Here is an 11,800-nt window from a genome sequence, read left to right on the forward strand (position 1 = left end):
AGGGGATCTGACCAAGCAGCTGCCTCTCTAGCAGGGGGGACAAGACAAAAATGCAAGAATTTTAATAAAAATGATGCTGCCTTTGCTTCTTGAGCACCTACTGTGATCAGGCTCTGCTAAGTGGTTACAAACCCAACTTCTCTGCTCCCCTATGTTTCTGAATGTGCACTTAGTACCCCGTACTTCCACCCCTGGGTGAATCACTCCGTAAGTATTTAACCCTTTCCATATACTTTTGAGGTGTGCTGCTGGAGAAGACTCTGGAGAGTTCCTTGGACTGCAAGGAGATCAAGCCAGTCAATCCTAAAGGAAATCAGCCCTGAATATTCATTGGAAGGACTGATGCTGAAGCTCCAATACTTTGGCCACCTGAAGCAAAGAGCTGACTCATTTGAAAAGACCCTGATGCTGGGAAAGACTGAGGACAGGAGGAGAAGGGGGTGGCAGGGGATGAGATGGTTGGATGGCATCACTAACTCAATGGACATGAATCTAAGCAAACTCCAGGAGATAGTGAAGGACAGGGAAGCCTGGTGTGCTGCAGTCCGTGGGGCCGCAGAGAGTCAGACATGACTGGGTCAGTGAACAGTAAAATGGGTAAGTACTGCCAGTACTTCACACATAAGGCAGCTGAGGCTAAGCAGAGAGGTTAAGGAACTTGCCCTGGGTCACCCGGAACACAGGATTGAATTGCAAGCCCATTTTCAGAGGACACTTGACCTTGATTCAAATCTAGGCTCTGCTATTTAGTAGCTGGGATAGGCCCCACAGTCCAGGGGACGTGCCCAGAGCTAGTCACCATGCCAGCCAAGATGGCCCCGAGTGGTGGAGGAATAAATAGGTCTGGCAGCGGCCACGGCACACTGGCAGGACACCAAACACATTCTCGGTCCTGCCTGGTAGCGATCCAGCCTGAGGGGCCCAGGTGGCGCTGGAGACCTGCCAAGCCCACCTTGCCTCACCAAACCCAGGCTCCGCCCATATCCCATCACACGCGTTTCTGGCTAGCCCTGTCAGCCACCTCTAAAGTCTAACGAGCAGCTTATCAAGACAGCAGGATAGGGAGAGAGCCCAAGGACCCCCCTGCCGCAGCCAGGTGGGGTGTGGGGGTTACAGGAGGGTGGGTATCCAGGGAGAGGCATGGACCAGAGGATGCCACCTTCGTGGCGGCAGAGAGAGGGCTCCGGGGAGCTGGGTGTGGGTAACTGTCTCGTCTACATGTGGATTTGGCTCAAGTAAACCTCCCCTCTCAGGACCTCAGTTTATCTCAAACATGGGGTGTGGGGGAAGATGGGTACTTTTTTAAAAGTCTTCAGGAGTGGAAAGAGGGATACAGAGACTGGGGCCAGTGAGGCCAATGGGCAGAAGGTCATAAAGATGGACGATGGAGGATAGAGAACCAGAGGGGCATAGAGATAGGGGCTAGAGGGGCTGGGGCGGGGTGGGGGGGGGGGGTTGGGGGGGGAGGGGCAGAGGGGCATAGAGATGGGGGCTAGAGGGGCAGAGGGTCATAAAGATGGAGGATGGAGGATAGCGAACCAGAGGGGCATAGAGATAGGCGCTAGAGGGGCTAGAGGGGCATAGAGATGGGGGCTAGAGGGGCAGAAGGGCATAGAGATGGGGACTAGGGGAGCAGAGGGGCATAGCAACAGAGGCCAGGAAGGCAAGAATGACAACCAGTCAGTAAGCCAGAAGGACATAGAGTCCTAGGGGTAGAGGGGAATGGGGGAGAGGGAATGCACTGAAGCCAGGAGACCAAGATAAGAGACCAGAGAGCTAGAGGCCTTAGAGATGGGGGCTAAAGGGGCTTGCAGACTGGGGTCAAGAGAGCATAAAGACCAAAGTATAAGGAGCCAGAATTTCTGAGGGGATGGAAGCCAGGGTTCAGAAAACACAGAAGGACATAGAAATCGAAAGGCTAGAGAAGCCCTAGGGCCAGAAGGTTGCAGAGACAGATGAGCCAAGGGGTCTGTCTCCTACCTGGCCTCTGCCCACTCAGCCCCCATCCGACCCTGAGCCCTGGCTCACCTAGGCAGCGAGTGCCGTCCAGGCTGCTGGCATAACCAAGGGGACAGGTGCACACGTAGCTCCCGACTGTGTTGGTGCAGTCACCGCCGGAGCAGAGGCCTGGCGCACTGAGACATTCATCCACATCTATGCAGATCGATGCCGGGTCAGCGCCAGGCAGGGGCCCCCACTAGCACTATCCCACCTCCTCCTCCTCCTCCCTGCAGGGGGAAACTGAGCCACTCAGAGCACAGCAGAGAGGGGGTCCCAACTTGAACCTCTCCCCATCACCCACCTTCACACTTGGCGCTATTCTCACTGAGCCGGTGTCCAGTGGGGCAGCGGCACTCAAAGGAACCCACAGTGTTGACACAGCTGCCCCCCTGGCACAGGCCTGGCACAGCCTGGCACTCATCCACATCTGCAAGGGGATGAGAGGCCCGTCAGAGAAGGAAACCAAAGCCGCCAAGGGCTCCCACTCAGCCCTGGTTCCCAGGACCTCTGTCCTCACGCGCTGGCCCTCTCTACTTACCTTGGCAGGCCCCCGTGTTAATATTGGGGATGAAGCCCCGGCGGCAGGGGTGTGGCTGGGCTGGGCAGAGCTCACATGGGAAGCCCCAGGCCCGGCCCACAGTGGCACAGCAGAGCGCCTTGGTGCAGAGGAGGCCTGTCAGCTGGTGCTGGCACCCCTCGGGGCCCACTCGGCCAAAGCAGGGCCCTGTCCGGTAGTCTGCAGGGCAGATGGATGTGGCAGCTGGCCTCAGGCTGCCCCCCACCCCATCGCCTTCTGCATTTCCATCCCAGCAGGCCCAGCACAGGCCTCTACTTCTCTTGCCTGGACTACTGTTGTGGCCACCTTCCCAGCCTCCCTACACCAACACACCAGGTTTTGTTTTTTTTCTCCTGACCCCAAACCTCTACTCATACTGTTGCCTTCCCTTACCTGATGAACTCCTATTCACCTTTCAAAACCCTTTCTCTCCAGAGCAATGTCCAACCAACCTCCAACAGAAGCCAGGACCTCCAAGCCTACAGAGCCCAGAGCATGTCTGGAGACTCTCCCCCCTCCCCCAGGCCCACCCTCCCTGCAGGCTTGGGCAGGGACCCGTGGACGCCCTGCTGCAGAGCTGGTCCCATCCCTGAACAATCTCAGGCTCTGCCGAATCTCCCAGACTCCGCAAGGGACCCAGCATCCACCAAATGCTCTGAACTCACAATTCTTCATTGCTGAACCCCCGCCCAGCCGAAGGTGGTCTCATCGGTCCCCCCACCGCCGGGCATGGGCCCAGATGTGACTTCCTGGCTCCATGCTCCAGATGGCTCCAATCAAGGGGCTGGCATTGGACCAAGGGAAGCCCCTCCCAGAAGGAGACGCCAAAGCCAGCCCCCAGGCCCGTATGGAGAGGAGCTCCAACACAGTCCTGACTTCCCTAAGCAAAACAGGGTTTCCAGACTCTCACCTCAGCCTCCTAGGACCCTGGAATCCCCACTCATTCTTGCCGAGCACCCAGCCCTCCTCTCTCTGGGGCCCCCACCTCCCATCCCCCACACCAGGCCCCTCCTCTCTCACCCTCCCCACTAACCTTCCCTTTCCCTCAGCCACCCCGACTGCTCCCCCTCTGTCAGCCCAAATTCCAACTCTGTTTTCTTGCCAAATCCAGTTTCCCAAAGCCCACTCTGGAACCCAGGCAACCCATAGCCCCTCCAGCTTCTGATTTGTGGCTATACCCTCCCCAAACTGGCTCCAGTCACAGACGGGCCTCAGCAGCAGCCCCTGCGCTGGGGTCAGTCCTAGGGCCCTTCCCGTCTTTGCCTTCCTGGGCTCCTTGGCCAAGCAAGGCACTCTGGTGGTTCGCCGGCCTGGGCATCCCCACCGCCATGCACGCCTTTTCACCTTCTCCTTCTCACTTGCTAGTGGCTAAGCTCCATTTCTTTGGTGGATCCTTAAGTCACCCCCCCCCCCTTTTCTTCCCCAAGAACCTCCTCAACCATCCAAGAGGCTTCAAGCCCCATAGACGTGGCAACCCCAGACTAGGGTATCCAGCTGCCTCCTTGGTGACCCACAGGTTCCTCAGCCAACTCCGAGCCTGAGCATCTTGCCTTTCCCTGTACCCACCTGTCCCTCAGTTTTCAGAGTAGACCTAGGTTCATCACTATCTCCATCCCCTGCTGCCCAGCATCCAACTTCTCATTGCAACCACTGTCTTTGCCTCAGTGACAGCCTCCCAACAGGTGACTCCTCCCACCTCAGCCTGTGGGGTCACTTTGACAGAGGGGGTGCAGCATGTGGGGGCTTGTCCATCTCCTGAACTCCAACTTACCCCTTCCTACAGGAAGCCCTCCCTGATTTCCTCCCTGGGAGTAGACAGTTTCTCTGCCCTTCTGTGCAGCAAGGACAGCAGAGACAAGGTCTATTGGACCCGCCAGCGGTCCAACCACATCTCAGGAAGTGCCCCTTCCCTGCTGATCCCTTCCCCATGCTCAGCTTGGTACCTCTCTCACACTGAGGCCCCATGAAGCCGTACACACAGGCACAGTGGTTTGGCCCAATGCAGCGGCCCCCGTTGTGGCAGCCGTGGTCACAGACAGCTGTAGAGGAAAGGAGGGGGGTGGCCTGAGGTTCCCCAACAGTAGAGGGAGCTGAGGCCCAAGTAAGCCTTTCTTCACACAGGAATCCCCACAACCCAGCCCAGACCGAGGGATAAGATTGTAACAAAGAGTGTGTCCCCTCCAATCCTGGTCCCAGAAGAAGGACTGGTGGGCAGTGGGCAGACAATAACAGAGACCTGACCTCTGGGGTCCCAAGCCCAGGTCTGCATGGGGGGTACTTACGTTGCCCACACACGGTGCCCGTGTAGCCCCTCTGGCACAGACAAGACTCCCCTCGACAGCTGCCCCCGTTCATACAGCTCACACTGCACCCTGACCCTGTGGGCAGGGAGCAGGGCACACACAGCAAAGCCCTGAGATACCTGCTCAAGGCTCTGGGACCAGAAGTGTCCAGCCTGGCTCTGGTCCTTCAGCAAAACCAGCCTGGAAACTGCCAGAGCCTTCTGGAAGCCACTCACCTTCTCTTCCCGCCCCTGGGGTGGGGGATCATTTCCTGCTCACCTCGGCTCACCCCGCAGCTGGGGGCCAGCTTCCCATCAGCGCAGGCACAGAGGTTGGGTCGGGAACAGAAGCCCTGGCCACAGGCGTGCCTACAGATGGCTGGAGAGCAGCAGGCGGCGGTCAAGGCCAGGATCTTCTGCCATCCCCACCCCCCGCGGGCCCGGAGGACTGAAGCTCTGCTGCAGCCACGGGGAGACAGAGGTGTTCTTTGGGCCTGAACTGAGCAGTAAGGACAGAAGCCGGAGGGTACTGGTGTGCTGGCTGTTGTGCTGGGGTGGGGGGGCAGTGAGAGGGAAGGTCTCTTGCGAACAGAGTCAGATTCCAGACCCACTAGAATGGGGTGTGGGTGGAGAAACAAAAAGAGACACAGAGAAAAAGACAGACAGAAAAAGAGACAGAGACAGGGACTTAGAGAAAGACCAAGACAGACAGACAGACTGACAAGCAGACAGACACAGGGAAGCTGTAAGGCAAAGAAACATGACTGGGTGGCCTGGGAGCCTGAGGACAGAGGCAAGGGCCAATTTCATGGCTTAAGTCCACACCACCCCCAGCCCCCTAGAAGGCAGCGGCACTCACGCACGACACACTGGTTCCCACCCGGCAGCGTCCTCCAGCCAGGACAGCAGTAGGCATGAAAGCGGGAGCCGCACACGTTAGGCCTTCAAGAGAGCAGGAGAGGCAGGTGAGCTCCTGCCCGGCTGGACGTCCCCTGGGCCTCATTCTCCCACCCAGCAGGATGGCCCAGCCCAGGCCAGCCCAGATCCCAGGGGCCTCTCAGCATCCCGGGTACCACACACCCTTGCAAGAAGCCAGGGCTGCCACGCCTGCGCACACTTCCAAGACCGGCAGGCTGCACAGCCCCATCCCAACGGCCCTGGACACCCGCCACGCACAACAGGGCTGTCCAGGCCAGCAGGAGTCGAGCCAGAGGGCCCCGGGCCACGGTGAGGGGGCTGGGTCCTCTCCTTGTCAAGCACGGACCCTCCAGAATCATGATCCGTCCCTCGTCCCTCCCTCGGAGGCTGTGGAGAGGAGGCGGAGTCAACCTCAGCAAGAAGCCTTGGGGGCTGCTGGGGACCCAGAGAGGCATCCAACCCCAACCTGCAAGCAGGTGAACAGTCAGGGGAGGCTTCCCAGAGGAGGTGTGACGTCTCAATGATGGAGTCAGCCGAGAGGAGGGTGTCAAGGCAGAGACAGCACCCTGGGGGCGAAGGCAATTAGACCTGTGGACCTTTGAGTGGAGGGGAGGGCATGGGTGGCGGCCGCGGTGTTTCAGGAGCGCATACCTGTGTGCTGGAGCTCCCACTTGTAGGTCAGGGCAGTGGAGAGCCCTTGTAGGGTTCTAAGTGGGAGGAACAAGGACAGAAGTGGATGGATGTATGCCAGCGTGCAGGAGGGCTTGTAAGGGCCCCAGAGGAAGCACGCAGTTGAGGAGGCTGGGCCAGGCATCCAAAGAAGACTGCAGGAGCTTTGGGGCACAGACTGGAACTTCCCGCTGGCGAGAACACCTCTCCGTCCAGCAGGGAAGGGACAGCTATTGTGCCCACATCACAGAGGAGCAAACTGAGGCCATCACACATTTAGTAAGGGGCTGAGTGGGAGCTGAAGCTCAGGCAGAGGAGAGAGAAGGGAAGAAAATCAAGGGGACCCTACACTCCAGAAGGCGCCTGGTTCTCTCTAGAACCTGGAAGGATGGGAGGGAGGCAATGGGGACATAGTCACTCCTGGCAGGGAGAGGACTGGACAAAGGCCAGGAGGACGGGAGCTGGGCCCTTGGGGAAGAGAAGGCAGACCAAGTGGCCGTCTCGGGGCCCCTTTCAAGTCCAGCTTTGCCCACTAGCGAGGAAAGGAATTGGGTCTGGGTGCAGAATGGATGGGAAATGTGCTGTGTGCCCTTGGGCTGGTGGCTGCCCCTCTCTGGGCCATGAGAGTTTGACCAGGTGGTCTTCAGGTCCTCCGAAAAGGAAAAGACCTTTGTCACCTCTGGCGGGGAAGCGAGAAAATCGGCCCCACTAGTCAAGGGCACTCTCTTCTGGCTTCCAAACCGTCCAGGCTGCTTTGCGCTCGGAGGACGCCTTCTCTACGCAGCCTCGGGGCCCGGGGGACCTCCATCTCCGGCGTGGCCTGACCCAGCTCCCTCCTTCACCCCTCAACTTTGCTTCTGAGAACCGCGCCGAGGAGCTTATGGAATGAATGAGCGGGGACAGCGCGCGCTCCACGAGGCGGCAGAGGGGTGGGGGTAACCGGAGGGGCGGAAAGCGAGGAATCCCAGGATCCGCGAACGAGGCGTGGGGTTAGCGGGGAGGGCGCGCGCGCCCGCCGAGCCCGCGGGCCGCGTTCTCCACCCGGCAGGGCCCGGGACACAGGCCCGGGAGCCGCCACCGCGCTCGGCCCCGCCCTCACCTGCGGGTCTGGGTCTGGCCGCGCCCGCACCCGGGACCGAGCCCCTCCGGCGCCTCCGGGTCCCCGCGCCCCAACGCCGGCGCCGAGAGGAGCGCGGGGAGGGGAGGGGGCTGGGGCCCGGGCCGCCGGCTGCAAACAAAGGAATCCCCTCCCCCTCCGCCGCCCCGGCCCCCTCCTCCTGCCTCGGCCTCCCCCCCACCCGCTGCTCTCCGGTTCCTCCGCCCGCCCCTGGCCCCGTGCGTCCCTTACCTGCCAGGCGGCGCGCGTGGAGGCAGGCGGGACAAGCGGACGCGCGGGGTTCGGCGTCGGAGGGCCCGCTCGGCGCCGCGCCGGGGGGCCCGGGGCGGGATCGCGAAACCGAGAGGCCGACCCTGCTGAGTTCCCAGCCCAGAGCTGCCACTCGCGGGGCGGGGGGTGGGGGGGTCGAGGGCGGGAGGAGTTGGGGGAGGGCACGTTTGCACCTCTGAAGCTCCCGGGGCGGGGGGCCGGGGGCTCAGATCCCGGGCCTCGGGGAGGGGCTGGAGCTAGGGGAAGGCTTGGGGCTCCGGGTGAAACTCCGAGGGGCTGAAGAAATGGGATGGGGCGGGAGTACAGACCCGAGGCGCGGGCTGAGACGGGGCGCGGGGAGGTTGTGGGGACCGCGTTTTGGGGTAGAAATTGAGCTGGTGGTGGCCCTAAGATGAGGCTGCGATTTGGTGTGGCCTGGAAGAGATCCAGGCCTGAAAGGTCCCAGGACTCACCTGGAGGCTCTTTCCTGTGTTCTCCCCGAGCCGCCGCCTTCTCCCTCGAGCCTGGAGAATTCCAAGGGTGACTGGGGAATCTTACCTGGCTGCCTGGAACCTGGATTCTTAACTAGACTAAGCTCCGGAAGACCCTAACAATGTAGGCAAAACGCTGGCCAGAGATGTGTTTTCTGAGAAGGAGGTTCGCTTTTTTTTTTTTTTTTTTAATCTGAGTCTCAAAACGAAGAGTTTAAAGAGTCCAAAGGTCTAGCCCTTCTGAGCCTCAGCTTCTCCCGCTGCCACAGAAGTTGAATTTCAGATTTTCTGCTCCCTAGCCGGAATTCAGATCCCAAACAAAAATTTCTAGCTTTCCCCGCTGCTTTCCCGCCTCTGAGAACAGACACCACCTGTGGATCCTTGGTATGGAGATTACTCAGAAGCTGTTGGACCTGAGGCTGTTAGTCCCTTCAGCAAACTCCTATGCATCTGGCAAAGCCCAGTTCAAAAACCCCCTGCCAGGCCGAAATAATTCGTTTACTCTATTGACTTCCCGAAGCTGATTATGCTGATTGTTCCTCCATCATAGCACTTCTGAAATGTAAAAATAAATAGCAAATAACCATTTGAGGTAATATTTAGCAGGTGCTTATGGGCTAGGCATGATGTTAAGAGTTTCATACACATTATCTTATTTATTTATTTGGCTGCATCAGGTCTTAGTTGGGGCACTCAGGATCTTCTTTGCCTCATGTAGGATCTTTCTTTGCAATGCATAGACTCTAGTTGCGGGCCATGAGGGCTTAGTTGCTCCAAAGCATGTGGGATCTTAGTTCCCTGATCAGGGATGGAACCCAAGTCCCCTGCATTCAAAGGCAAATTCTTAATCACTGGACCACCAGAGAAGTCCCATACATAATCCCATACATAATTTCATCACCAAAAATCTCTACGAGAGAGAGAACTCTTATAATCTCCCAAAATGGGTCCCAAGAGACAGATCTGACTCTATGATACTCTTGGGCCAGAGAGAAGGACTCTAGGAGGGTGGGAAAGAAAGAAGCATTCTGCCTGGGAATGGGAGTCTTGAAGGCTCAATTGTTGTTGAGTTGCTAAGTCATGTCTGACTCTTTGCGACCCCATGGACTGCAGCACTCCAATCTTCCCTGTCCTTCACCATCTCCCAGAGTTTGCTCAAAATCATGTCCATTGAGTTGGTAATGCCATCCAACCATCTTATCCTCTGTCTCCCCCTTCTGCTCTTGCCTTCAGTCTTTCCCAGCATCAGAGTCTTTTCTAGCTGAGTCAGTTCTTCATGTCAGGTGGCCAAAATATTGGAGTTTCAGCTTCAGCATCAGTCCTTCCAATGAATATTCAGGGCTGACTTTCTTCAGGATGGACTGGTTGGATCTCCTTGCAGTCCAAGGGACTCTCAAGAGTCTTCTCCAACACCACAGTTTGAAAGCATCAATTCATTGGCCCTCAGAGTTTTCTTATAGTCTAACTTTCACATCCATACATGACTACTGGAAAAACCATAGCTTTGACTAGACAGACCTTTGTTGGCAAAGTAATGTCAACTCACTGTCCTCCACTATCTCCTGGAGTTTGCTCAAATTCATGTCCATTGAGTCAGTGATGCTAGTCAACCATCTCATCCTCTGTCACCCTCTCCTCCTCCTGCCTTCGGTCTTTCCCAGCATCAGGGTCTTTTCCAATGAGTCGGCTCTTCCTATCAGGTGGCCAGAGTATTGGAGCTTCAGGTTTAGCATCAGTCTTTAGTGGAAAGGAACACCTGTGAAAAGCGGAGGGAACGACAGGCAAATGCCCAAAGACAGGAGTGTGTGGAACATGTGGGAACTGAGTAAGACTGGAGTTTTCAGGGAGGGGAGAAAGGGAAAGAGGACACATGGAAGCCGGAGGGGTGAGCAGGGGCCAGGAGCAGCAGGGCACCCTCAGTAGGTAATGGACAAGAGGGGGTGTGCCCCACTCCTGAGGTGAGCCCTGATGGGCTCCCAGGAAGAGGAGTCACTCTAGAAGGTTCTCCGTGGGGAGAACTAGAACTGGTTCTGGGGAGCCACGAGAGCTGCGGGGCTGGGCTAAAGGAGCATGAGGCAGAGGGAAACTTTGGGGACAAGATTGAGGGCATCCTGGCTGAGGAAACAGAGTTCCCAGGGCCTGTGAGGAGAGTCAGGAGGGGGGGTAGGGTGTGGGGAGAGTGGCTAGGGAAGGAACACCAAGATCAGGTTGACAGAAGTGTGGGATTCCAGTGTGGGAAGCGTCAGGGGCTGCCGTGGATGAGTCGGCTCTCATGGAACACCTTTGTCTCCCTTTCTGAGGCTCCTTTGCCAAGGTCCGCCCTGGTCTGTTCTTCAGCCACCAGATGTGTCTTACACGGGCCCTGGGCTAGGTTCCTGCTGCCCCAGAAACAGCCCAGCCTACGTGTGGAAGGTGGGGAGGGACAGTCCCACATCGGGGACACGGATGACCAGTACCTCCATGGCTAAGCCCCATGGAAGGCTGGTGGATCAGGCAGCCATTCCTTCTAGAATTCTCCCTCCCTGGACTTCCCTGGCAGCACAGTAGATAAGAATCTGCCTGCTGTGGCAGGGGACACAGGTTCGACCCCTGGTCTAGGAAGATCCCGCACGCTGTGGAGCAACTAAGCCCGTGCACCACACATCCTGAAGCCCGCATGCCTAGAGCTCCGCCACGTGAGAAAGTCACGGCAATGGGAAGCCTGAACACCACAGCTGAGGGGTAGCCCCCGCTCGCCACAACTAGAGAAAGCCTGCTCGGAGCAACAAAGACTCAGCAAAATCAAAAATAAATAAATAAGTTAAAAAAACTCTCCCCACCTGCCCTCTGGAAACCAGGCGAGGGGCAATCCGTCAGACATGGTGAGACAGAGGTGGTGTGGGGCTGCTGGAAGTCTTAGTGACTCGTGGAAGCGACCGTGACAGCAGGGAGTGTTGCTGCCATTAGATCATCCTCCCTACTGGTGTGCCATCTTGCCTCCCACTGCCTGAGTCTGTTGCATGCCTACCCCTTACTGACGGGGTCACTCATTACATTACACTGTCACGTGTACGCTGACATTACAAGGCACGTGGATGCTCTTACCCTCCCCCCAAGCTTGCCAACGCCACCCCCAATGCTGCCTTAAGGGCAGAGCACGTCACACAGTTTCCCTGGCAACACCGAATGACTGCCAGATTCCTATTACAAGGTGACCCATCGGCGTCCCCCTCTGCCGTCACCTCCTTGTCTCCCATCCAGGTGACACCTTGCTGTTTTCTGGTTTGCTCCCCTGCCTGGGACATTCTTGTGGCCTCCTGTCACCGTTACACCTTTCCCTTATTGCCATGACATTGTCACCCACAAACACCATCACCCAGATTGTCAGGATTCTTGAAGAGCAAGCCACAGAAATCAGTCTTGGCAGAAAGGGTACTTGGTGGAGTACAGGATCTCTGGAGAGGCTGGAGATCCAAGCTTGGGGGTTCTGCAGCCAGCAGAGTCACCCCCAAATCACCCAGAGATCTGGTCCTACTGAA

The 11,800-nt window shown here is 57.8% G+C and overlaps 1 protein-coding gene across 1 annotated transcript in view; it reads right to left on the bottom strand.

The window, feature by feature from the left end:
• Positions 1-10,744, bottom strand: part of FBN3 (fibrillin 3) — a 73,080-nt gene extending 62,336 nt beyond the window's left edge. The window contains exons 1-11 of the mRNA XM_065919113.1: positions 10,739-10,744; positions 8,265-8,315; positions 7,774-8,048; positions 7,525-7,653; positions 5,919-6,143; positions 5,698-5,780; positions 5,119-5,217; positions 4,840-4,935; positions 4,501-4,596; positions 2,540-2,737; positions 2,303-2,428 (exon numbers count right to left, since the gene is read on the bottom strand). Of these exons, the coding sequence (XP_065775185.1) occupies positions 2,303-2,428; positions 2,540-2,737; positions 4,501-4,596; positions 4,840-4,935; positions 5,119-5,217; positions 5,698-5,780; positions 5,919-6,143; positions 7,525-7,653; positions 7,774-8,048; positions 8,265-8,315; positions 10,739-10,744 (1,384 nt within the window). The remainder of the gene's footprint in view (positions 1-2,302; positions 2,429-2,539; positions 2,738-4,500; positions 4,597-4,839; positions 4,936-5,118; positions 5,218-5,697; positions 5,781-5,918; positions 6,144-7,524; positions 7,654-7,773; positions 8,049-8,264; positions 8,316-10,738) is intronic.
• Positions 10,745-11,800: the final 1,056 nt, after the last annotated feature.

Source organism: Muntiacus reevesi, chromosome 1 (assembly GCF_963930625.1).
Source record: "Muntiacus reevesi chromosome 1, mMunRee1.1, whole genome shotgun sequence".
Classification (NCBI taxonomy): domain Eukaryota; kingdom Metazoa; phylum Chordata; class Mammalia; order Artiodactyla; family Cervidae; genus Muntiacus; species Muntiacus reevesi.